Source organism: Pseudopipra pipra, chromosome 7 (genome assembly GCF_036250125.1).
Source record: "Pseudopipra pipra isolate bDixPip1 chromosome 7, bDixPip1.hap1, whole genome shotgun sequence".
Lineage (NCBI taxonomy): Eukaryota > Metazoa > Chordata > Aves > Passeriformes > Pipridae > Pseudopipra > Pseudopipra pipra.
Genome location: NC_087555.1, coordinates 10,973,911 through 11,001,138, shown reverse-complemented (window position 1 = coordinate 11,001,138; position 27,228 = coordinate 10,973,911). Strand labels below are relative to the sequence as shown.

The 27,228-nt window shown below is 42.5% G+C and overlaps 1 protein-coding gene across 3 annotated transcripts in view; it reads right to left on the bottom strand.

Annotated features, from left to right (window-relative positions):
* Nucleotides 1-27,228, bottom strand: part of PLCL1 (phospholipase C like 1 (inactive)) — a 193,734-nt gene that overhangs the window by 16,346 nt on the left and 150,160 nt on the right. For all 3 annotated transcript variants that reach the window (XM_064660533.1, XM_064660535.1, XM_064660534.1), the window contains 4 exons: nt 23,573-26,044; nt 21,196-21,399; nt 11,212-11,287; nt 7,259-7,368 (listed from right to left, as the gene is read on the bottom strand). In XM_064660533.1, coding sequence (XP_064516603.1) covers nt 7,259-7,368; nt 11,212-11,287; nt 21,196-21,399; nt 23,573-26,044 — 2,862 coding nt within the window. The remainder of the gene's footprint in view (nt 1-7,258; nt 7,369-11,211; nt 11,288-21,195; nt 21,400-23,572; nt 26,045-27,228) is intronic.

Sequence of the window (27,228 nt, the reverse complement as noted above, 5' to 3'; positions counted from 1 at the left end):
CAACCTCTCACAGACCCTTCCAGTCCTACTTTCTATGGACACAAATAGGTGTAAAGGGCTGGAGAAAAGACAGAAAATTGTGCATGCTCCCTGGATGAACAGACACTATGAACTGGGTTTGGTTCTGCAGGGGCCAAGTGATGTGGGGAGGTGAGTGCTGCTCATCACAAGCACCAGCGCTGCAGGCAGGCAAGTACAGGTCCGTGTGGATCCCTGTGCCTGGACAGTTAAGCACTGCCTGACCTGAATGTCTGGACAATCACTTCTTGCCAGTCAATGGAACACTCCTGCTGTGACATCATTCAACAAAACCCCAGCAATAAATGATTAATAAGGGACAAAGTCTCTCCTCTTTGTCAGACCATCCTGGGACTCCATGCCCTCCTACATCTCTTCAAAAACTCACAGTATCATGAAGGAGCAAGAGCTGTGAACCCTGGTGATCTTTGGTCTCCTTTCCCCCATTAGTCCCTGCTAGTGCCAGCATTTTCTATTTGCAGATTTAATATTACCTGGGTGGCCTTGATGTATGTGTTAAACACACAAATATTTAACTTGTTCTAAATCCAACTCCTGTCTTGGAATTTTCCTTGACCAAGGAAACCGTGACCTTTCAGAAACACCATTAGGGCTTCAAAAACTCACAGGGAACAGCCAGGTACCCAGAGAGGTCATGCTATACTCACTGGAGACTGCTCACTACATCCTCCCCAGAGCAATGCTCCAGCAGCATGGCTGAGGGCCAAGAAGAACAGCATATTCCAGTTAATTAACTAGTACTCCTAAAGGACTGGTATTACACTCCTTCTACCCTAATGCACACTGCTGAAATAACTTGAGAAGTTTCCATCACTAGATACAACTGGCAAAGTCCACCAAGTCTTTTAAAGAGCTCTGGTTCCTGCCTTTGGGCTAAGGCAAGACAGACAAAAAACAGTGCATTCACCACTTATGAAGGAGGCATTTATCAAGCAGATCAGCAGAGAACAGTACTCTGCTAGGTAAAAGAAAGGTCTGCCTATCCTACCTAATGATCACAGGGCTTGGTTCCCATAGTTTACAAAACACATTGATCAAAAGAGCTTTGCACACACTTACACCTCCTTATGCTGTAACTCAATACCATTTAAAGGACTCTAAATCCCCTACCCCAGAAAGATCTTGCAACACCTCCACATACAGAGGAGCCCTGGAGACTGACCTGAGGGCCATGAGCACAGGCTTTGCCCTGAAAGCAGCTCTGGGGCTGGGAGCCTCCCTGCACTCACCACTGCATTCAAAGCACAGAAAGGGCCTGCAAACAACTTGCACTCCCATGCAACTTCTCCATGCTCTTCACAGACTGAATAAGGAACAATCTAAATCTTTCCTTCATCTTTCCCCCTACTTTTAAATAAACTGCTCAAACTAAGCATATTGGTATTTATAAGACTAAATGGATGTTGACCTCGATGGACCTCTTCACCTTCTCTCCAGCACTCTCAGAAAGCCAGCTGTTTTGTATTATTTTTCTTTTATTTGTCCTTCAGCTCATGCGTAAGAGACCAAGCTGATCCAGTAACTACGTGAATAATTAGAGCATCTCTGTATTTCATTATATGTTTGTAAAATCTGTCAATCACAGACTGATCGGCTTGGCCAATCTCAGCTGCAGCTGAGCAGGTCTCAGATCCCTCAAAAGTAGGCAGGGCACACAGCCTAGAGAGGTTTAAAAGTCTGAAACACCACTGTGAACTGCATCAACAAAGGAAATGCAAACAATGTGGGGATTAGACAGCAGGAAAGACATTCGGTCTCTCCAGAAAAAGAGCCTTTGGGGTAACCATATTCAAAATATATTTACCTAGATCTGGATATGAGTAGACATGAGTACACATGGAATAACACAATTAGCCCTGCATCTAAAGGCAGGCACGAAGACTCCATGTCACACAAACCACTCCTGCCTACAGCTCTTGCTCTTCACTGTCAGAAGATGAGAGCAAATAAAAAGAATTGCTAAAACACTATGGCTTATGTTCCATCTGTTTTTGCAGTTTCACAAATTGAGCACCAATGTGCTTGTGTCCACAGAGGTAATACTGGGAAAAGGAGGGAGATAAGACACAGGGAATTTTTGGGGGGTCAGGGGAAAGCCTAACTGACACTTACAGTGAAAGAAATAAATGGCACATAGAATGCAGCAGGTCTGCAGGGACTCATGAATTCATCGTGTCCTTATTTAAAAATCTAGATAGGGTAAATTGTCAAGCAAATCCTTTGGCAGCAATCATATAACATAATAGAATATATTGTTACCATTGTGCTTAATCACATATAATATTCCTAAGATTCTGCCAGGATGCTCTGTTGTCCACTCTGTAGCACGCCAAGGAACAAAGGCATGGCTCTTGCCTACTGCAGGAAAAAGGACTGATGTGAAAAGACCAAAATAAATCTCTCTTACAAGATGCTTTTAGAGTACTGTAGAGTACTCATTCAAAAACACTTCCACAGTGCACTATAATAAATCTTAAATTAATGCTGTGAATGGAACTAGTTCTTCCAAAGATTATCAGAAAATCTGTTTTTAAGGTGCTTTAGAATAACAATGACTGTTCGATATGTAGCTTTTGTTCCTAACAAAAGCTACAGTTACAGCTCCAGTAACTTATAGTGATGCTAAATTCATCTCAGTTTAGGTGAAGCCAGATAGTCTTGTATGTACATCTTTCAGAAACCTGGCTTCTACCTCTCCAAGTAGCCTTAAAGTGTGCATTTGGGGCTCTGCAACCCAAGTGAGAGGTTTCCCAAGCAACTGAAGGCTGATTGTCACAAATGACTGAGGCAAAGAAAGAGGTCATTTGTGGACATCATCCTGCAAAAGTGCTATTTGTGCACCATTTTGCTGCATAAAGTCACTTACACCAGAGCTAACATTGATCACGATGACACCATAAAATTGTAGATTCCTCCTCCAAAGAGTGAACTGCATTAGCAATTAAATAATTGTATGCCTTCTGCATTCAGCAACCTCTCTCTTGATATATCTAATCAGCATTAATTTAAATGCAGGATAATTAACAGATACACTCATGGATGAGTGCTGAAACCATCCCTGAAAATGTAACCACTTGATTGATGTCTTGTAGCACGTACTAACAGTTGGAGTCCTAGTAAGACAGAACACACAGCAGCAGAGGAGAAATCTTATCACGGGCAGCAAAGAAAGATTAAAGAAAAAAATGTGTATTTCAGAGCAACAACTAGAATCAAACATTTGGGTGTCTTCCCTTTCAGTAAAAGACCAAAACAGTAAGTGCCACTTTATCTTCTTCTTCCCACGTTTTGTCTATACATAAGTCAGTATGTTGGTATATTAACTAGCCAGGTATTTACCATCAGCATGCAGGCAAGTACCCCAATGGTACTGCTTCTAGAGTTTGTATGTGCTGACCCACTAAAGTACAAATAGCCCATGAAAATATGTCTGCAGACAATCAAAGCACGTCCATGTGAGAGCAATAAATCTGAGCCATAGTCAACATACTCAGACTTTGTTTGACTTACTTGGCAGGCTCTTGGGACTCAGGCAGATCCCAACTTCTTTGCTCACGTAAACACCTCCTGGTAGTCTGTGACAGTTTTGCTTCAGCAAGGAGAGTAGTTTTGCAGGCTACAAGTTTTTTTTCCCCCAACATTCTCAAAAACTCATAAAGCAGTCATTGAATCGGTGGTTTGCACATATGACAGATGCTGAGAGTGCCTCAGTTACTAGAAAATGCTTGGTACAAGATCCCACAGGAGAGGCAGATGGAGTGGGCAGAAGAGCCCCAGGAGAGGTGGCAGCTGGTACTGTCCTGTGCCAAGAGGGCCAGGAGCAGACCCAGGCTGGCTCTGCATGCCCATCACCCACAGGTACGTGAGTGTACCTGACCTGAAAGCCACCTAGTGCTCTGCAGCAGCATTGAGTGCAGCGTTACAGCTCAAGGTCAGAACTGCCCTAACGAGGCTTCTCAGCTTCTGCCTCACAGGGCAGGCAGGAGGAGCCCATGTCTGCTGCAAAAACAACCACACAGTCAGAGAGGGGGTGACCTCATCAAGGGAAGGCGAGAGGAGCACCAACATTTGGGGAGAAACAAGCATGAGCCCACGCACCCACGTGAAAGCCTCTGCTCAGTGAAATGGATAGTGGCTTGTTTTAAAAACAAGAAATATCTCATGAAAATGAATTGTGAACTTCTGTGACAAGAGAGGGTCAGACCAGAACAGTTACCTCAGCTGAGCCGAGCAGCTTTGCAGGCCTGTTAGGGTGAAATGAACAGTTCATAACACCATGGACTCCATGAGGGGGGGTAAACACAAAATTCCTTTTGCTACCCTAGTGTTTTACTGGAACTCAATTAAATACAGAGAGGAAAACAAAGCCACAGAGCTGGTGCTGCATGTAAACAAACATGAAAGTGAGACTAAATTTGGGAACATAACCATTCCTGCAATATCACTGTGAGAACATGAGTCTTCTGTCTAGTGTACCCTAAGTTATGCCTCTCAATATTACTGACTATGAGCCTGACAGTATTTCACACAGCACGTGACCAAATAGGAAGATGTGACATTTTAAAAATATGCATCCATGTCAAAGCTGACTTGTTAAGACTGTCACCAAGTTATAACATCCATCTTCTTACTGACATTTTTACCTTCTGGCAAACGGTTTGTCTTTATTGCAGTTATTACTAATATGAAATTACATTTATATAAACTAAGGAAGAAAAAGGGCATACTATTTTCATTCACCTCTTAAAAGTACCCCAGGGCATTTTTAAACATGAAGAATGTATGATTTTTATAAAATACACTTTAATCTTGCACTCTGTAACTATTTAATTATTTTGCTAGTAGCAATTTCTTATTGCATCTCCTCTTTGTATTCAAAGCTTACCTACTGCAATGAGTCTTTATAAAGAAACACATTAATTAAATATGCCTTGGCTTCACTAGCCTAGGAAAAGACTATTAATCATCTCACAGGCACAAGCACAACATAATACCTGCTATTTTGCTCACAGGCAGCTCACACAAACTGACTTCTGCCACATGATGTAATTGCCTCCAACAACCTTGAGCACATAAAGAGGCTTCTCCTCATCAGCCATTCACTCACCTCACATACTGTGAAGCAGGTGATGCATTTGTGAGATGTTAGGGGCTATTTTTTTTCCTTTTTTACAACACCATACCAATATTTAGTGAAATACATTTGCAGTGTCCACCCTGCCACTGGACATATGGGGACACCAAAGGCTTGAGTGGGGCAGGGTTGTTGGTGTCTTCTCACCAAATCCTCCTGAGGAGCACTCACCAGCACTGAGGGGAGTCAATGCCAAACATGAGATGCAGCTGTAACCAGCAAATAGGTTTGTTAGGGCCAGGGTCACTGAAAGACAGTACTTTATAAAGGGGGTGGGAGAGGGGGAGAAAAAAGATGGACAAATTAGAACAATGACTGATGGTCTCATATAGAAACCTCAGGTACAACTTCATTCCCAGTTTTCTAATGTCATTGCTGAGTTGGACTTCAGTCAGAATGAAAAGACATTTCATGTGCATTCCGTTGTCACAAACTGTTAATATTTTATTGGGTGAGAAAGGTAGAAAAGAAGTTGTGGCTTAGAAATGAAATAAGTCAATTATTCCTTGACCTTGACTGGATGTTTTAAAAGCTTTTCAATATGTTTGCAACATGTGCTAGGCAGCAATTCTTTTTCATGGAAAATGTTTCTCTGATATCCTACTTGTACCTTCATTAATCATAGGTCACCCTCAGAGGTGCAAGCTTCTCATTTAACAAACATCTAGAAATTGAAAAAGTTCAGAGTAACTCTGTGTCTAGAGTGACTCTGAGCATGAGGCATTTATCTTACCTAACACAGCTAAAGGTATTCAGAATAATGTTCAGAACTGCCTAGTGCGCTTTTCTTTTTGGTCCTCTTCAGCTACTTGCCTTGGCGTGCTGTGTGGAATAGGTCAGCCTGTTCCATAATGTTGGAACTGGTTGCCTTTTCACCAGAGGTCCTATTAACTGAGCCAAAACTCATTCCACTCCTCACTTTCCTCGCTCTCATGGTGCATCAAGGTATGCAAGAAACCACAGGTGACCCAGGTCTTCTCTAACCCTTCTTCTCTACTACCAATGCCTCTCCCACCCACTTTTGCCCTTTAGCCCCTCTGTTCCCAAGTCCTTTTTCCCTCTCCTGCTCAAGATATGTCAGTGCTCTTTCCAGCACCGCAGTGCTGATGTATGCATCTCCTACTACCCTTGCTACCGCCGTTGCACTCTACATTTAGGGGTATATTTGATGAGGAAATTAGTAAAAATGCCTTCTCAAATGCTTGCTCTGGGATGCCAGCCAAGGGAAAGGCACTGGGAGGTAGCAGGGAGATGCTGTCAGACAAGGCAACCTGCTTAACGGGAGCTGGAGGAAGGGAGCAGCACAGACAGAGCAAGGAGAAATTAAAGCGTGATCTATCAGAGCGAAGTGGGAAATGAGGCTGTGAAAGAAGGTGTGAGTTGAATGCTAACAACCTGAATGCTTGGCTCAGGCCTTCTTCCTTGCTTTCTGCTGGGGCTGCACCAGATCCCCTCCTTTTTCCATCTTTGGCTGTCCTTGGGTGTCTTCACCCAGGCTCAGTCATACAGTACTGTGACAATTCGGGTTGATTGGTGCTGAACCAGTAGCTAAAGCCTGGTGACTATCAGTTACACCACACGGTGTGTCACTGTGCAGCCAGGATGGAGGGATGAAAATCCCCTTTTCAGCTGTTTGGGCAGCGCTTCACTTTTGAAACATAATCCTGCAGGATCTACAGTGTTCCTCATGCATTTTCATGACAGCCCCTCCTGCCCCGTCCCTTCCCAAAGAGATGCTCTAGTTCTCATTTTACAAAACAAGCATATGAGACACAATGACCTCAGACAGATCATTTTCAGGATGAGTGGGGCAGAACAGATAAGAAAGCCAGGTCCCTGAGCATACAAACCACAAGCTGTCTTTTCTGTTGAGGCTTAGATAAATTCCCTTCCACAGCTTCCAAATCAGAGGTGTAATTAGGTATATTTGATAAATATCAACAAGTGAGGGTAATTCATACATCCCATTAAAAAAAGAACATGTTGCTTCAGTATTAGTAAAACAGTACAAACAGATGAGCTAAAAGAGCAAAGGTTTGCTTATAAGGTTAATAGGAGACATGAGGCAGTGCTTTCTGTGCTTACCTTCAGCACTGTGATGTTCCATGCAAAACTCTCAATGGCTTTGCTTAATTTTCTTCCTTTCAAACCTTCCTTTGTCCCAAGGTTATGAAGCTCTTCATGGAATTCCATTCCTAAAAATACAGATTGCAACATTAACCAATGCATGATTGATCTTCCCCATAAAACACTGAGTGAGCATTTTCAGTCTTGCAGCTGGTACTTCCTACAACCTCCTTCTGTGCTTCCCTTTCCTTTTATGACTCCATCCTGAGAGAGCATCTTCCAGAATAAAAGTGTCATGTGCAATCTTGGGGTTGTGCTCCCACTTTGCATGTGACTCTCCTTGCCAGCGCTGGGGTCCCACACAGGCACAAGCCTGGTTCCCTCTCACACTGCCTGCAGTCTGCATTGCTGCAATATTGCAGCAAAAGGCAATGGCTGGCAACTCTCCTTGCACAGATGATTTTGCCCCTTGGAAGGCTCTCTGACAGACATGGAAGATACCTGTTCAGCACAGCAAATACAGACTCCAATGCACATCTCCTCATTAATCTTAATCGCAGTCATACAGAAAAGCCTTTACACTTCACAATGATAAATTATGTCAGAAACACATAAATCTAATCACAGGATTGCTATTCCTCCAGTGCAGAAAACTGAGACTTCCAACCACACCCCTGTTACATTTCATTGCTACTTTCTGTGGCAAACGCCTGCAAATCTGTTGCTGGATACAGGAATTCAGGAAATCTGGGAGGGGATTAAAAATCTTAAACTATCAAACTGGCCTGTCAATTTCACAAGATTTGCACAGTGTATGCAAATATTTCTCAGAGTCTGGTGTGGATTGAGAGACAAAATGGAGAGAGAGCTGTTTGTGTTCCCCTAATTTGTACCTTACAAAGGCCAAATTGGCACCAAATCACCCCAAAGCATCAGAAGCCCAACCTGGCCGAACAAACCAAGCTCCATCTCCAGTTGTTTCATAGCTCTCCCTCCCCTACCATTTTAAGGTAAATGTCACCCACAAATTCAAGCTTCGCTGAAATTACATCAAAGAAATGCCTGTTGAGAGAACATCTGCCCGGTGTAAATGCAAAGGGCTGCTTAGCAGGTTGCTGAAGGACAGTCCAAGGCAGGCTTGCACTCAGCAGAGCTTGCCCAAAGCACTCCTAGAAGACTAACAATAAGTTTTTTCTTGCCTTACGGCGACTCCAGGAGCTCAGTAACACTGAGGCAGTTCAGCCCCACACAGTGCAAGATTTCTCTACTGCTTATATTCCAAAATTTCACCCACTCACAGGTTTTGCCTGTAAAGGATAAGAGAGTTCCTTTGGAAAACAGTCTAAATAACTGCACCCTAAGCAAGATGTCCTTTTAGGTGTGCCCCGTGCCAACCGAATTACAAATCATTTCACTTCAATTAGTGAAAGAAAACCTTCAAATGACTCGCTTTGTCCTGGAAGAAAAAACACGAAGGCTAAGGGATCTTAGCTCCACGCTGGCAGCCCTGCCTTTATGCAGCATCCTTTTAGGTATTTCTCCCTCTGGACCTCACTTCTCCATCTCTAACTTAGAGACAGTGCTGCCTCAGAGAGAGGGAGCCACAAACATTTGTTAGGCTGTGGGTAGCAGCACCAGGGAAAGCACTTATCAGGTTGATCCTCCAAGCTGCTGCTGATCCCTGTGCGTTGGGCTGAGCCTGCACATTTAAAAAAACCAACAAAATCAGCCACCTGAAAAACCATCTGGGAGAGTGGGCAGGACCCTGAAGCACAGGGACCCCAGACCAAAATAGGCTGTTGACAGGTACTCTGTCAACCCCGACAGGCTATGATGTGAAGCAGAGGTCTGGTAGGAACACATGTTCAAAGGGAGCAGAACTGGGATGAGGTGAAGGACTACATCACAGGCAATTGTACCTCTGACACTTGTCAATTTTGAGTGCTTCATCTTGCCACATTGAAAATGTTATATAACAATTTGCCTGGGTAACACTTGCAACAAACTAATTGGCAATTGAGTGCAGGGAAGGATATTCTCTCTCCTAATCCTTTCCTCTGTCTAAATCCTCAGGCTTCAGAGAAGCACTTCATATCTCTCCAGCTGTCTTCTCAATTAGAAACAATATTTTAAGTCTAACAAAGCAAAACAAATGAAAATACAAGTGGATACAGCAGCAAAGAGAAAAACTTGAAAAAAATCATCTTTTTCCAGAGGGAAGGAAAGAGAAGGGAACTGCATGGAACTCTGGACATCAGTGTGGTGGCACAGTACTGCATCATGCTCTCTGTACACATCTCCAGCCCCTTGCTCACAAAGACACCAAAAGTGCCCAAGCAAGTGTTGTGGGTTCTTCTCTTTTGTGCACAGAGCAAGCTGGGCAGAAAGGTGTCTGATGCTGCTGAAGGCCTGCATGGTGTAAAGTATTGCTCTGAAATTACACCACCTGGGGAGACCCTCCTGGTCCTGCATCTTCTCATTACTGTCCCATTCCTTAACCCTCTGCACACATTGAAGGCCTTGGGCTGAGGAATCGTATGCTGCTTATGCAGATAAACAGAACCCAAGGCAATGATGAGGCCCATGAAATCCAGTGAGAAACCACCACTTGCCACTCCTCCCTTTGCTACCATGGTGCCAGCATAACTAAAGAGCAAAGACTGGGTTCCACCCTGCTCTTGGACCACACAAAAATCAGTTAAATGCTATTGTTGAAACTGTTTCTGAATTCCTTCTAATTAAAAAGATGAATTAAAATATTTACTGCAAAACGGCTGTTTCATTCATTATTTACATTTAGTAGAAGCAAATGGCTGTAGCCTGCATCACTTGCCAAATCCAAAAATGTCTATCAGAAACAATAGTATTTATGATTGTTGTGGTCCCAGAAGACCAGGACTAAGAACACAAATTAAATGCAGTCACAAGTGTTTGCATTACTGACCTTCAAGGCTTGTTATAGGTTAGGAGAGGTACAGCTGTACAAATTTAATAAATTTAATTTCTGCAATGAAAACTCCTAATGGAAATACACTGTGTGTATTTATTCAGCATGGTTTCTGACACATGAAAGCTGATGCATTTAGTTGTGGAGGATTACCACTGCCAAATGTGGACTCTTATCTCTCCAATGGGGCTTATTCTTGTGCATGAGTGGAAACTACAGGAGACATCTCCCAGTTCAAAATCTAGCCTGCTATCCTGAACGGTGATGAAGAGAGGTTTGCATGAATAACCTGAACTGAGAAGCACAGACACGTTGGTGATTTCTACTATCCTGAAACAGGAGTGGGAACCTGTGGCAGAGTAGACAGCACACAGGTGGCCACTTCTGAAACCACCTCTTCCACTTCTACTGGTGCATACTAGTTCAGACAAAGATATCAGTACAATACACCAGCAATCTAAGATCTACTTCACACCTACTTACAGTGGTTTGTGCCCGTACACCTGCCAACATAATGAAGAGCCACACAGACTTGCTGTGATACAACAGAATTATATTGGCTCAAGTTTACAAGGTGTAAACCAAACCTAAACAGCAAAAGAAAGGAAAGGCAGGCAACACAGCTTGTTCCTGTGGTTATCAAAACCTCTTGCCTCCTCTGTGTTCAAGGGAACAGCTGGGGTAGAGAATGGCACTCAGTAAAGGCAGGATGCCTTCTCACCCCCTCTTTTTAATTGAATGCCTTTCTAGTTCATTTGACTAATTTAAATGCTGTCAGACATTTCAGAGCTATAGAGCAGATGGAGAAATAGCTTTTAAGGTGAAAGCTGAATATTTTTCCCTCTTCCCACGCCTGCATTGCTACTGGAAGATGAACTTCAGGAGGGTGGAATATGCCAGGGAAAGACTGGAATGCTCACTTACATACCAGGGAACAAATGCTACATTAGCGACAAAGTGTAAGTAAACTATGGCATATTGTTTCCCATCTTTCATCCAGAACTGCACAATAAAGATGGATTACCTGCTTTCTGGCACTGAACAATCTTGTCATGAGTGATGTCTGCCGTCTCAATAAGAACCCTGCTCTCTTGAATCATCTGTCAAAAAAAAAAAAAAAAAGGAAAAAAATAGTATTACAAGGGTCTCCTGCAACACCTCGAGCACAGAGTACAAAGCCTGAAACTTGGGAGGAGATCTGCTCTGCAAGTAACACTATGAAGACTGGATCCTTCCTTCCTTCTTCCTATCAAAGCTCTGAGATCTGTATCAAGATAAGTGTCAGTTGCTCAGAAAATGTTTTGCTCCAAAAGTTAAAGAACAGCTGTTTTATATCAGTGAAACACCACTGCAAATAACATAAGAGATTTCAGAAGAAAGCAAAGTTAGCAGACAAAATTAATTCTATGTGAAATCAAGCCCTTTCTAATTAGTACTTTTTGTGAAACAAAAGGAGAAATAAGTACAGTCTTTGACATATGGGGTTATTAAAAATGTTACCAAGTCATGAATAGAGTTGATCTCAAAAGGTATTTAAGCCTGTGCTGAACTTTATGCCCTACAATAGTTCAGACAGCTACAGTATTTCTTGAGTTTCTCTTTGGAGAAATTCAGATCCAAATCTCACCTTATCCTCAGTATTTCTGTTGAAGTTTAATGGAAAAGGGAAAAAGAAACCCCCAAAACAAACCAAAAGAGGCAGTTTCAACAAGCCTACTCAGAAGTTTTAGGAGATGTCCATACTTACACATCTTTCCAGAGCAGTCCATTATCAGCAAACAAATGAAGGGTCCACTATGTGACAAGTTTCCTGAGCCTCCCTGCTTGCAAATACTAATCTCCTTTGATGGCAACAAGCTTCCAAAACCCCTCAGAAACCCAGGCAAGCAAGAAAATTGGTAGTACATACATCTGTTACAGAAGGCAAGAACATGCTGTATAACAAACTGTGACTGAGAATAATCTCCCTCTCCTGGGATGTACACCACAAACCTCAATCAAATCTAAACAGCATGAGAGTGGTGCCAATTAGAAATGAAGCAAACTGAATACTATGCCTAATATTACAGCCTGAAATTACAGAAGCTGCCATCTGAAAGCTTTGCCAAAATGCTGCAACTGCTAAAAGCCTTCCTACTTTCAAACAGACCAAACATGAAAACACAACTGGTACATTTCAATGGTTTTAGTGGAAGACAGCATAACAGTATTAAATTAACACTTGCAAATTAGCACTCATTGTTTTAATTAGACACAGGGGAGGAGAGATGCTTCCACTTGTCACACCCAAACTCCCAAATTCTGGAGAAATTCAGGTCCAAATTTTGCTCCTTGTGCCACCTTTATTTCTTATTAAATGCATTAAGACAGGCTGCATTTAATAAAAGTACCTATGCCTTTGCTTTGATATAAAGAACACATGGAAAACAAAACCCATTATCAGCTTCACAGGAGAGTGAAAAAAGCATGATACACCTACAGAGTGCAAAATTGGTTTTTAACAGAACATACCCAGTGGATACGCCTGAGATTGAAATTACTTTTGATAGTATCCTTTCATTCTTATTACTTGCTTGTTCATGCATCATGTTGATTTTTTTCCTCTTTGATGTTTTCACTTGTCATCTAGAAAGAAATGACAATTTCTCCCCACACTCCAGCTTTTCTGTACCACAGCACATTGCTATTTTGTGCTGAAGGAGCCATTCAGCTGGCAACTGCAAACGCTGAAGTTGGTCTGAGCAGTAAAGACAGGGAGAGTCCCAGGAAACCTGCAAGTCACTACAGAGGCAGCCAGAGGCCAAACATGCATCTCTTGCACACGCAGACACGGGCTTGTGAGCCAGTGCTGGCACTGGCCGGTCCAGCCGGGTGTTACCAGCGATCTCCAGGCTGCTGTATTCCATGTACCTGTCCTCCCGGGCTTGGGTCCCCACTGGGTCTGTGCCTGCACCCAGCAGCAAGGTGTGCCCTGTGAGATCAATTGCATCTAAGTTGGTACAGGATATCCAAAGTGTCAGACTGTGCTCAGATCCCTAAAGCAGAATGCCACTCGTGAGAGTTTTTTATATATACGCACACACACATATATATGGCCACAGGAATTATCCTACCACACACAAAAAAAGCAAGCTTGAGAGTCATGCTACTATTGGACCCACTCCTGGGAGTTTCTGGCATGCCTGTTTTAGGATTCTCAGGCATGAAGGTATTATATTCATTTTTTAACAGAAAAGTGGCACTAGGATGTCAATTATCCCTTATTGCAGAGTAGGTAGAGCAGCCCTCCACTCCTTTGATGCTGACATCAAAGTCTCACTGCTCTCAGCTCAGCAAGAACAAACAATTAAAACCATATCATACAGCAGAATTTAACCTGTTCCTGTCTTCCTGCTCAGCAATAATCTTCACAAAAATAAGCAGCTTTTATAGCTTTTGTCCCATGACAAATCCTAAAAGTGGTTTCAGAATTCCTCAGCTCAGTGACTGGTGTTAAGGGACAGCCTCAGCGACCAACTGGCACCTCCTCTCACACATTCCTCTAAGAAATAATGCACTAGGTAGAAAAAATACACCCTGGGCCAATTATGATATATGATTTTGGCTGGCCTATGATATCTTCGCCACCTGTGATAACACAGCGTGCAGGACCCGGTATCTCTACATGACAGGCCAGACTCTGCTCCCAGCAAGAGCTGCATGTGCAGTTTCAGTGGGCACAAGATCCTGCTTCCCAATGCTATTGTAAAAAATCATATCAATAGGCTAGTGCAAGGACAAAGCCTAGGTGGTCACTGTGAAGGACCAGAGACTGACTCATACAAACAAGAGTACAACAGGCAAGTAACTCCCACCCAGGAATAAAGTTATAGCATAGGGTCATGGCATTTGGATACAGTTATTTCTTGTCACTGGTTGTGAAATGAGTCCATGGTTTCCCAGTCTGAATCCCTTGCTTTTCCAGCTGCCATCACATCCAAAACCCTTCTTGGAGATGTCACCTGCTTCTTGTAAAGTAGGTGACAAAAACCAGAAGCTCTAAACACAACACGGAAGGTGGTGAGATTTTCTGCTGAGAAGGTGACTCCATAAATCACATGACAGCCTGAGATTTTCTAGCCCAGCTTTGCCAGTAATGTTTCAAAACCCACCAACCTGCCTCAAAAGTGGAGAATAAGCTTTCTGATGTTTGCTGCATGAATTTCCATGCACCTTTACTCTGCTCAGACCTGCACTGAGCACTGCAGGCAGTTGTTTCATCTGGCTGGAGCCCATCAGGCTGCTGTTTAATGTCAGCTCCTGAGCAGCAACTCATTTCTGTGAGTGACTCACAGAGAGAGAGAGAGATGTCCTGCTCCCTCAGAAAACCCGTGTTCCACCAGTGTGTGTTAACCCCTGAACATTGAACTTCAAGGGATTGACCTCCATATACTGAAAAGCAACCTTTAGAGGATGGATGCTAATATCCAGGTCCATTTGGACTCAGGAAAGAAGTTTTTAACAGCTGCTAAAGCTGGCAGGATTGCTTAAGACAACTTGCATTTCCCATGTCAGAAAGAAGGTGATAAACTTTACAGAGTGATATGCTTAATGTAACTATAGGGGTGAAAAATTGGACAAAAATAAGAGTGAAAGCACACAAAATCTGATTATGTAGGTATAATATTCAGTAATTATATTCAATACTATATCTAATAATATAGGCATAAAAATTCAGTCCCTATAGGATAGGGACTGAAAAAGCTATGCAGAAGATTGAATGGGAGAAACCACTACATGCCTTGACATCATTTGGGATCCTGCTAATTTCAGTACTGGGCCCTGCATCCCAAGGGCTGAGACCCGCAGGGAGGACATGGGGTTCCTCCTAGAGCTCTGTGGGGACAAGGGACGGCCGTTCCTCACGTCAGGGACTGCTGTCATGTTTCCAAGGGAGCACGGACACAAAGATTTTTGTGAGTCCTGGAGGTGCTAACCCTCCTGGAGAGGCTGCAGCACCAGAAACACTCTCACAACAAGGAGTGAACAAGGGGCTGTTCAGACTGACAAAAGATGCACATGGCACAAGTCCCAGAACTAAATGTCACATTTAATAAACTAATGGGAATGAAGAATACAAGGCCTCATCTACATAGGTTAGTTTTTTTTCTGAAAAACAGCTCATTTAATTTAATTGAATTTAAATATTATTATGCAATGCTGAAAGCAAGACGCATAAACTTGATTCATCACCATCTACCTGAAGCACCCTGTTCATGCTCGATTCTCACAAAAGCATAGGAAGCAAGAGCTGCCACAAACCCAGGGGATCTCTCTTTATCCAGTATATGAGACCCAGAAAGTGCAACAGACCACAAGCTGAAAATATAATTGACCTGTCTCACTTCAGTGTCTAAATATAGCCTGGACTATCAAATTTAAAATCCCATTGCTTCATGCACAGAACAATGCTTTATTTTGTCACTTCTGTTAAGTGTTAATTACAAAGCTAAAAAAAAAATTAAGTGAAATTTAATATATCTTAATGCTGAGGTCACCATATTACTCACACTAAATTAATAGGGTTATTTATTACCCATATTAAAGGCAGTTTAATCATAGGATCAGTATAAACTGAACAAAAATGTTCTTTCTTTTTATTTTAATGAACTCCTGTGCTAAAGACCAATTTCTTCTTTTCATTACAAACTATTCTACAAACTGAAAGGCAAAGAGGAAATTAACACAGCAGAGTCTCACCAAAAAAAGGGAAAAAAAGACAGGAAAATCTTCTGGTGGCAAATTAAAGCACTGCTCCTGGTAGGAAGATAAATGATACAAAAGGGACATTTTAAGGAATCCTCTCATAAATATTCCAAAGTTTAGAACAGAAACTGACTGAACATCAAACTAAAGAGTAGCCTTCTCTTAGGTATCTGCTCATGGCCATTGCCACAATCTTCTATGCCTTTCACTGACAATGTAGAATTTTTCCTGGGTAAGGGGTACTACATAGTGCCTTTATTGTGATAAAAAAAAGTGCAAACCAACCAGCCAACCACAAAAACAAACAAACAAACAAAACTCAAGCCAAAGGAATCAATCAAAAATAAAAGAGGTTACGAAAATAAAACCAATTCAAAGAACAGCTGAAGTGCAAACTGAGCTCATGAAAATGTACAAATATTTCTGGGGAAATACAGAGCCAGAGTGCTGCAGGATGTGTCCTGTGCATGAAGATCAGCCCAGAATAGGAGCAATGGAGGAACAGGGGGGAGAGGTCAGCTTTCAATATGCTTGTGCTAAACCAGAGTAACTAAAGTACCCAACTGGAACTTTAATTTGCAAGACAAGTTCTGATCTGACTGTTTTCAAGTTCTGTTTTAGAAATGACTAAGGGACCTGGGCTATCAGAGAGAAACTGTGAGAGTGGTGGGTAAATAAGAGGGAGTAAATAAGAGAATTATAAGAAGTGGAGAACGAAACAAGACTTTCCTTAATAAGAAATGGAAAAAGAAACAGCCTTTCCCAGTTTGTGTCCAATTTTGGGCGGAAAACTCTTTAAAATAAATAAAAATTCAAGACAATGTCCATGTATTGGACTGTGTTTGACGTCAGTGCCTTATGACACTTCCCTGGCAGTGGATGCTCTGCTCTGCAATAGCCCTGTCTTCAGCTGCTTAGAGAATTGTGAAAAATGTTCCTTTGGGGATGACTCTGTCCCAGCTGAGGTATGAATTTCAGTGGAAATGCTCACGAAAATCTATTTAGTCATTTTGCATTTACATAAACTGAGAAAAAGGACTTTCTCCTTGGGAATAAAGAGCTTTCACATCTGCATCAAGACAAAGAAACCCCCAAAAAATGGAATATGAAAAGAACAGCAGACAAAGAGCAGCTCCTCTGCACACACGCCTCAGCAGATTTCTGCGAGCAGGCACGGACCGATATCCCTGTCAACAAAAACACTGCCATTAAACACATTGACTTATTTCCCAGCAGCACCACAGACATTTCCTCTCTTCTCAAAAGTCCCCAATCCATCCCCACATTGGCTGAAACATTCTTAACTACCTTACCACCTCCCAACAGCACCTACAGACACCCTGTCTTCCATAACTGTCTGCTCCAACAGAGCAAGATCAGTTCCAGTAAAGAGGCTTGAATACAAAGAAAAACATTAATGTCAATGTGAGCTTATATAACAAATAGCTTCATTGTTCAACGTTTTTCACACTTCTTGTTATTTATGATTTGAAAACTTGTAAAGATCCTGGAACATCTCTTTTTAAATTTTCTAGAAAAATTTCTGCATGCACATGAGCAGGGTGGCTGCGTAAAACCAAGAAAATTTATTATCACTTGTTTATTGCTTTTGATTTTCAAATGATTTAATCATTTGATCTTGGAGGAAAAATAACACTGAACCAATAACTGAAAAGCAAAGAGCACAAGTATCCCTGAGTTCATGCATGCTTGCACCTGCACATGAATATATCGTGCAGACACAGAAATCACAATCTGTTTCCAAACAATTCTCAACCAAAAAAAATTCTAACTTCACAGGATAACTGTTTGCAATGAATAATTCAACCATCTGTCAGGTCCAGCTGGGCCCCATCCCCTCTCTTCACATGGAGTATCTCCTTTTTTAGGTGTGATCCCTGAACAGCAGCATTAATTTGACAGGTTGTGAAGCACACTGTTCATGCTGCCCACCTGAGTGACCACTGACAAGGGGGAGAGGGAGAGCCTTTCCTCATGGGAAAGGAAAGCTCTGAAGAAAACTCTGTAAGTGATACAACACATTTTCCTACAATGTATGTGTGGGAACCAGTGAACATGACCAGAGTCCAGTCATCACACTTTGTGTGTGGTATCAACCAAAGCTGCAAGTCAAAAAAAACCTTTCTAAACTGTATTTCTGGTCATTGACACACTTTTGAAAAATGTTTTCTGTGTATTGTCATCACTCCACCTTATTTTCTTGGGTTTGGTAAATCCTATTCCCTTCTCTCTTCTTCAGAAACCCCCATACAACCCAGCACCATCAATGAAGCCTCTTCCTACCTGAGACATGGCAACAGTAGAGTTCCACTAAACTGGATGTTTAGTGCATCCAGTTTATGGATGCAGTGCATCCATAAAAAGAGATAAACAGAGTCCTGAAAAATCATTCCAGTTCCTTAAACAAAGCACATTAAATTTTATTCTAATAAGGCCTCTCTCAAAAGAAAATATTTAATGCAGTGCACAATGGTAAAATTAATTGCTCAGGGAAAAAACAAACAAACTGCACAAACCAGTCTTTGTCTATCCTGCCTGCTGACAAAGGCTGAGCAGGAAGGAACAGACAGTTAATTGTTTTCCAGATCATTGTGGCAGGTCTCTGAGCATTTGCACCTCCATTTCCCTGGACCGTCAGTCCTGCTTATGCCCCATTAAACACACAGGCAGAGTCTATACTTGCCATGGAAAAAAAAAGAAAAAGGTAAGTTCAGCTGGCAATTTCCTCTAAGGGGAAAAAAGATTCTAACACATAGAACTGTTTTTACCAGAAATTATTTTCAAAGCACACCTTTTAAAGAATGTGACATTTGTATTGTTTTCAGAGGTGGTGAGGACGGGTTTGCCCAGCACTCAAGCTCCCCGTGCTGTGGAGCCCAGCAAGTGGGGCAGACATGTAATTACAGACTCCCACTATGAGATTTAGGGTCAAACTTTTTCCCATTTTACTGTAAAAGGAATTAAGAAGTATAGCCTGTTCATACAAGAGACAGGCCAATATAAACAGATTTTATTTTATTTAAAAATCCTCTTAGGCCTATTCATTCAAAAAGTGCTTCGAAGTAAAAAGACATTTCTGAGGAATTAAAGGCAAGCAGCAAGCACTTGTGGATCCAGTTCCTTGATGCCATATTTATCAACAATACAAAAGGCTGAACCATAGTGTATCTTGAATATAAATAAATAAATAAGCTAAAATACTTTATATTGCTTTCCACCAACATCTCCTTGTGCTCTCATTTGCACAAAAAATATAAATATTAAAAATAAATACACCCTGGATTACACCAAGTCTATATATAGGAAGAAGGAGCCCCTTGTCAACATTAAAATTGCAAACCCCTCCCCACACTGCAATTTCAAATATCCAGATGGATAGAGACAGTTCATTTTTTTAAACACAGAAAAAGCTAAACAGATTTCAATATTCTGCCTCTAGCATTGTCTCAAAAGGCAAATATCCAAAATGCAGCAAAAACATTTATTAAATCTGGCTTTTGCTTTTTCAGAAGCAAATTGTTTCAGCAAAGTAAGAAGCAGTTGCAGTCAGACAAAGCAGGTAAAAATAAAGTATTTTGTTGGCATTACCAGAATTATAACTCAAATCAATCCTTACATAGGCAAGGCAGAACTCCCTTCTCTTTCACTGGTTTTAGTGTTTGCACAGTCTCTTGACATTCAAGGTACATTTTCCCCCATCAGAGACAAATGTGAGAACAAACATTACTTAAAACAGTTATACAAGTGTTCCTGTCTACATCCAAAAGAGGCCTTTCACCTATTTAAATTGAAAAACTGTTTCTAAAGTACAAGGAGGCCTTGAAACGTCCCATGTGTACTCTTCAGTATATAATTACAAAGATAAGAAGTGACACATTCATTTTGGTAAGACTTCATTAAGCAGGCCTCTAAAGACAGAAAAATCTCTTATTTATGTGGTATTTGCTCTTTCAGAAAGACATCACACCATGTAACAAATCTACCCCAAAAAAATTCAGTCTAAAATAAGGCAATCAACTGGATTTGAAACCCTCGTTCTGGTATTGTTACAGCTGGTATTTTATTACCATAACGTAATCACTTTCAAGTAATACAAACTACTCTGGAAGGAACCCAAGGGTTATTTCAGGGTATTTTTAATATTTCTGTTTTAATCAACATCAGTGTCTCCCTCCTCACCACAAGCTGATTTTTCCCTTGAAAAGTGTGTTATAATGGCAAAAAAATGAGATGAAAAGGAGGCAAGATTTGGCACACTGAATAGCTGGTCAAAGCTGTGATCACTCTTCACAACACTTCAGGTTCTCTGGAAGCAATTTGATATCCCCAATGTTATTCACCATTTTATTCCTTATGAACACAAGCTGCAGAAATAACACAGGCTGCAGAAATAACTGCTGTGCACTGAACAAGAGTTGTGATTTAGCCTGGCTGCCACAGTGCAGTATTTAAGTCAGGCTTTGCAAAAACTCTGCAGCTTGCTATCAGTTGTGTAGAGCATCTACAAAGGATGGGGAGCGAGGGGGCAGTGTCGGGGCCCGAGAGGCACCGTGTGACAGCAACTTCTGCTGCTGGAAGTCACGCACAGCTGCTGCTCAGTCACCCACAGAAGTGACATATGTCATACAACGAGCGGCAGCACTCATCTGGAATGATGCCAGTTTGTGTCTCTACATCTGCATAAAGTATTCCTGTACCATATTGACCTCTCCTTCCCCGTGCCAGAAAACAGGCATTTTTAAACTTCCCTTGCAACTTCGCCGTGCCCTCCCCAAGAGCAACACTTGGTCTGCCAGGGACATGGGCAGTACTTAACAGTGCTGCTGAAAAGTGTCGGGAAGGGGACAGCTCGGCTTTGCCTGGGAACTCCCATGCTGCAGGTCCCCATCTAATGGCCTTGTCCTCTCCTGCGGGGACGCAAGCCAAGGGCAGTGCACAAATCTTGCCGCTTCTCAAGGACAAGGACTAACAATCACCAGTACAAGCTGAATTGCCCTAGTTTTGTAAACAAAGTCCTCTTCAAGTGCCAACCTGTGCTAGCCACAACCGTGTTTAAAAAAGGAAACAGCAACAAAAAGCCCAGCACGGCATTGTAGTGATTGAAGGACAACTTCTTCACAGCCCGAGTCATGTGAAGGGCCTGGTCATTTAACTGAAACATTTGGGCATGAAAGCCAGCGAGCACAGCCTGCCGCACCCACAGCAGTGGGGAAACACAGAGGGAGCATTGGGGAGTGCCTACCAGGTCATACGCTGCCAGGACCTTTTTCTGCACATCGGGCACGGTCCCCAGAGGCTCCAGGTAAGGAAAGGTGTCCTTCATGCAGAGGGTGACGGAGGGCGAGCTGTCGCTGCTCACGAGCCGGGAGGACAGGGTGAGGATGCACTGCTTCAGGCTCGCGATGGGCGGCAGCCCGCACAGCTCCTTCACAGACACCATGGCATTCTGAGGGAAGGAAAAGAAACACTTCAGCACATGTTCTGCTTGCCACTCAGTCCCCCCTGCCCACCAGTGCCTTGTCAGCCCTTGCTACTTCTCCTCTCTGATGCGGGGCAGGGCTGTCCCTCTGTCTGCTGTCCCTGGGGCCCCCATGGATGCCATCCCACACAGGAATTCCCTGCTAGCCCCATTCTCTGTCCCCATGAGTACTACCAGCTCCAACCTTCCCCCAGACCCAGGCATCCCAACTGCCAGCTCTTCAGCTACTTTGCATTGCAAATCCAGTCCTAACAGGGACAAGCTCTGGTCCCCAGTACATTAAACCTTCAGCCTAAAATGCTATTTCTCTTCCCCACTGCTTAGTCCCCAATTGCTTTTGATGCTGTAATCACTTATTCTCCCACCATTATCATCCTCCAGCAAGAACAAGTCTGACAGACCTTGTATTTCCCCTGGGAAAGGCAAGAAGGAAAAACCCACTTCGTTTTCAGCCTTGCATTACCACACCACAAAGAAACACAAACGCTCTTTCCCCTTCATAGGTCACATGTAAGAAAATCAATACTGAATATACAGGTCAAACCAAACTAACATGCCAGGATTTATTTATTTATCAAGTCAGAGGATGTACAGCTGACATGCACCCACCCTTCCTGAGTCATATAAGGACTGACCAAGATGCACAAAGCCCAAGTAAAAGTACTGTAACAACCCATACCTTGCAAATGTTCCTCCCACATCTTGTGGAAAAAGACCCATCAGACAATGCTTTTCTCATTGATCAAATACATTAGCTTGCAGTTAAATATAAAACTGTGTCTTAACACAGCACTCCCCAGAACATGATTTTTTATTGAAGTTTTGCTTGGTAGGCACATTAATGCTGTTTCTGAGTCATAGTCCAAGTTTTTTCATATATAAATGAACTATATAAAGTTCACATATAGTGCCTGACCCAGACAGAAGGTGGAGTCAGCAGTTCAAACTAGTTACTTTCAAGGCCTGAAAGAAAGAAAAGTCTGGGAAGAGTTTCCCATTCTTAAAAATATGCTGAGACTATTCCTTTGAGAGTGATTTAAAACTTATGTCATTTTGTAAACTTTTCCAGCTGTCAACATTTCATCTGCTTTAGACTCCATCCAGAAAAGTGGGGTCAATGAAGTGCTATGCGTTTTTCTCCTGTTTTCAAGAAAGAAAAAATGAATTGTTTCTGTATCTTTACCAAGGAGATAGTTACAGCTGATTTCGGCCATTCATTAAGTAAAAGTCATTGTTTAATGTTACTCAGTTTCGTTTCTAGGCAGTGCCTGAAGCTCTGAATTGAGCTGCCCCTTAATTAACCCACAGAGTTGCCCCCACCATGGAAGAGAGCACTGGGCAGACTGGTTCTCGTTTGGCCTCGCTGCCACTTCACCTCCTGCCAGCCATGAAGGTCTCACCTGAGCAGTTGTGACAGTGCTGTGCACCTGGGCCCTGATGCTGCCAGCCACAGCAGGCTCTGCTACATGGAGCAGCATGGGTGGGTGGACAGAGTGCCAGGAGACCCTCTGAGCCAAGACATGGCACCGGTGTCTGTGCCGGCACTCAGCCAGCCAAGACAACACAGCTATTTAGCAGGGAGGAAATTGCAATCTGAGTGGCATTCAGTGCCTATGTCGAACATCTGCAGTCCCTGGGCAAACAGTGGCAACGCACACTCGGGAAAACATGCCGCTCTTTGCACAGTGGGTTTCTGTGGTGTAGACAAGACCTTAGTGACACCATCCACTGACTGTTTCTTATACTCACCCAAAGAAAACTAAGAGTACAACTCTCACACAGCTAGCAAAACAAAAGCTTGCTGACATTTTCTAGAACCAACAAGGAAATGAAGTACTTGAGACTTGAGGTGGGGGGACACAAATGTACCCTCAGTTCAGCTTTCTCAGAAAAAAAACAACCACTAAAGCATATGTTTGAAGAGCACATACTGATTTTTAAAATGTTTCTGCCTAATCCTACATTTGTTTATTACTTAACACCTGTAACTATCAGCCTTCCAATGTCCACTTAAAAGCTGACAACAGCTGTGGCTCTGAAGCTTCACCAGCTTCAGTAGGCTTGTCCTACAAGCGGCTCACACCATGATCTTCACTTCCACATTCAGGACACCCCAGCACACACAATGGAAGCGTCATACCTGCATATTTTCTCTCATGTCAGTAGCCTCTCGCAGTGGATGCACTGCCAGCTTAAAGATGTCATCAATAGTCTTGAGACCAGTGTTCCTCAGCATGGTGTATTCCCTTGCTTTCTTCCCTATCCTCACCGAGAGGCTGCGCTTCTGTGCCTTCCCACCTCCACTGCGGTTGGTTATGGCAATGTGAACAAAGAGGGTAACGTGCTCCATGATATCACCAACAAAAGAGCGCAGCGGTATGTGCCTGTACCCAGGCTGTAAGCACTCCAGAGGGATGGTGTACTGTCCTATGAACTCATCCCCAATGTAGTCATCATCCAAAACAACAAAGCGGATCATGGCCAGCTCCGGCAGATTGATCTGGAACTCAAAGCTTTCATCAAAAATGGGGTTATCACTGTTTTGTTGAACAGTTTTAGTTCTTTGTTCGGTGCAGTCTGCAGGAATCCCATGTATTTCTATGCAAACATAAGGGTCTATAACATCCCCTTTTGCACATGCACCCTTGGGCTTTGGAAAATTCTGACCACTGATTATTTTGACATGTAGGACCTGAGGAGAGACCCCTGGCACAATACCCTTGGTATTTGCACTGAAGTAAGACACTTCATCACGCATCACTGAAGGCCTGAGAACGTACCCACATCCCCCATTCTGTAGGAACCAACCAGTGTGTAGGTCCATCATGGGCCCTGGGGTCTGATAGTTCATTGCCACTATCTGGCAACCACAATTCCAAAAATCTTGAGGATTTAAGTTACTGGAGTCTATCCTCATAGCACTCGGGTACACCCTGGACAGAAACTTTTTGTTGTAGTTGACAAAATCTTCAGGGTATTCATTTGCAATCCGACTGGCTTCTGCCTCACTGAAGGAGCACATTTCCCAATAATTTTGAAACTTCATGGATGTCTCAAAGTCTTTGTATTGGACAGATTTGCATAGGGACACCAAATCAGACAATTCCCTGCAGAGCCAGATCAGTTTTGGTTCCCTTGAGAAGTCTTCTGACAGTCTTCGGGATATTTCAGCCTCTTCATCTTCATCCGTGACTTCTCCTTCTAATATGTCCTGGTCGCGGGGCAGTTTCTTCCCCTTCACGATGATCTTCATCTTCAGTTTCTCAGGTGATGGGAGGTAGACTTCTGAGGATAAAGGTGCCTCTGTGTACAGTTTGCTTCCAAAGATTCTTTTCATGTGTTGTACCACTACCTTCTGCTGTTGCACAGAGCAATGGTTCCCCAAGCAGAGAATAAGTGGGTATTCTGAAGCAAAGAAGGCCAATTTGTTTATTACCTCAATAACATTTCGAAAGGCAAGTGGAGATGTCATGTTGTTGCGGTTACAAATAATGGGTTCATTATCTGGGCCGTCACAGACGTCTAGTTCAATACTCCGACAACTCATCTTTAAAGCCCTGACATAACCATTGATATCAGCTGGCCCTCTGAGCTGGTCTTCTATTAGATATGTATTGTGGGATGCATTGATGTAGTAATGTGACAAAGGCTGTGTCATGTCTTGGACAATTTTTTTGTGCTCTGGGTCAAAAATATCACATTCTGGGGACAACAAGTATTGAGTAAATCCATCGATTGCAAGAAAACCTTTCAACCGCCCTTCTTCTGAAAGCTCATACCTACGTATAATATCTAGACACATTTCTTCTGTTATGTGGGTCACTCCTTGCTCAGCCTCTAAAAACAGCATGAGGTCATTGGCATCCAGGTACTCTTTGTTTTTGGATATCTGCACAAGTAAAAAATACACTTCAGGTCTTGTGCAAAGTTCACTGAATGCTTCACAAAATTCCTCTCTCGTTACTCGTGTTGTTAATTTCTCTTTGCTCTTCTGAATTTCCTTAAATTTTAATCTAATCTTTGACTCTTTTAAGGTGGGGTTAAGCTTCTTTATTAGCTCCACAGACGTATCTTCTAACATTATGCCATTGCCATCAACATCTGCTGCATCAAATACAGTTTTTAGCCAGGCAAACCGTGGGGTATCGTGGCTGCTTTCCATCAAGTCCAGGGGTTGTTTGCTACGAGAAACCAAGTACCTCAATCCTGATACCCAAATATTGGCCACATCAGCTGAATTGGCAACCAAGTCAAGGGACTCATAGTTCTCACCATGAATTACCGACAGCGCACAGTCCTCAGAAATCTGATCTGCAAGTCCATTATTCCTGAATGTTTCTGTGTTCTTCCCTAGTCTGATTTCTTTTATAGCAGAAATATCAAGCTTGGCTTTGTCAAGATCCTTCTTGGAAGGCTCCCAACGAAGAGCCTGCAGGTCAGGATCCAGAGTAAAAAACCGGTTATAAATCCGGGAATTTGGACGAACTTTCTTCAGTTCACACCCAGCCTGCATAAAGCTGATACAGTCGCTGGCACTGCTTATTTTCTTCTCTGATGGCATGCTGCTGAAGGACACTGTTTTCTTTCTTCCACATTTTTGGTTTGAAGGATCCTGTAGAATAATTACATATTAAAAAAAAATTAGTTTTTCTTCAGTCATTCTATGAGTGCATAAATAATAGAAAAGATACATTTATGTAAAGATAATTAATGTTCTTCTGAACCTCAAAACTCAACATATTACCCCTTCCCACAATTCAGTTCCCTGAATTTATGCTGAGCTATAAAATATTCTGAGCTGTAGAGCAACTTGATTGACTGCAGCATTAGAGATAGCAAGTTTTCATGAGTGATATTTGTAGCTATTAAACTGCCTTCCAGATCTCAGCAACTTGCTACAGCTGTGAGAAGCCAGTATTCAGTTGTGTCATGTACATTTTCAGAGCAGAACTACAGGAAAAGATGGGTTTGATGGGAAGCTCCAGCACCTGGTTAAGGTCTGCATAACCAAAATTTGGAGGATCCCACTGGGATTTAAGAGATATCACGAATAAAGGAGGAACTCTGGGATAAAAAGGCATGAACAAAGAGTCTCAGACTATGTGGGAGAAGGAGAAGTTGTCTTTGAAGTACTGTTGGGAGCCTGGAATGAGTCAGCATGCCAGTGGGACACATGTGACAGCTGGTGCTCAGCAGATGACTGTCCTGCCTCTATTTTTCTCTTCTCAGCAACCTTGGACACCTCTAGCAACACTAAAATGAATCAAAATAACAGTCATGGGTCAGACCTCTGAGATACACATCCAGGAGAGTCTGGGTCTTCTTGCCAGTATATTTGAGTGTTCTTTGGCAAAGGGAGTTCTCACAAGGCTGAGAAGCCCATCTCTGCATGCTTAATTGCGTGGCTCATGTGGGAGCCCCACATACAGGTCTGCTCAGCTTAAAGTACTTTACACTCTCGTCCCCCCCGCTTGTTTTGAACCACAAAGCATTGTAGGAAAATGGACAACCAGACAAGAAATATATTCTAACTCCTCTTGAGAAAATACTCAGCCAGACATGTGACTGTCTTTTCAGTATCAGCTAACTATTTGTTGCTAGATGTAAAGCCAGCTGCCTGCAATTTTAGTGCAGCAACTAAATTTAAATCTTTCTCCACATAGGATCAATTCAAAACATTTCTCAATAATTATAAATTGTAAATAATTCTTTTTTTCTCTGCGTGATTTCCATCTCCTCTACTCCATTAGTATATAAACTATCCAACAGCTACCAAATATATTTTTAAAACAACAT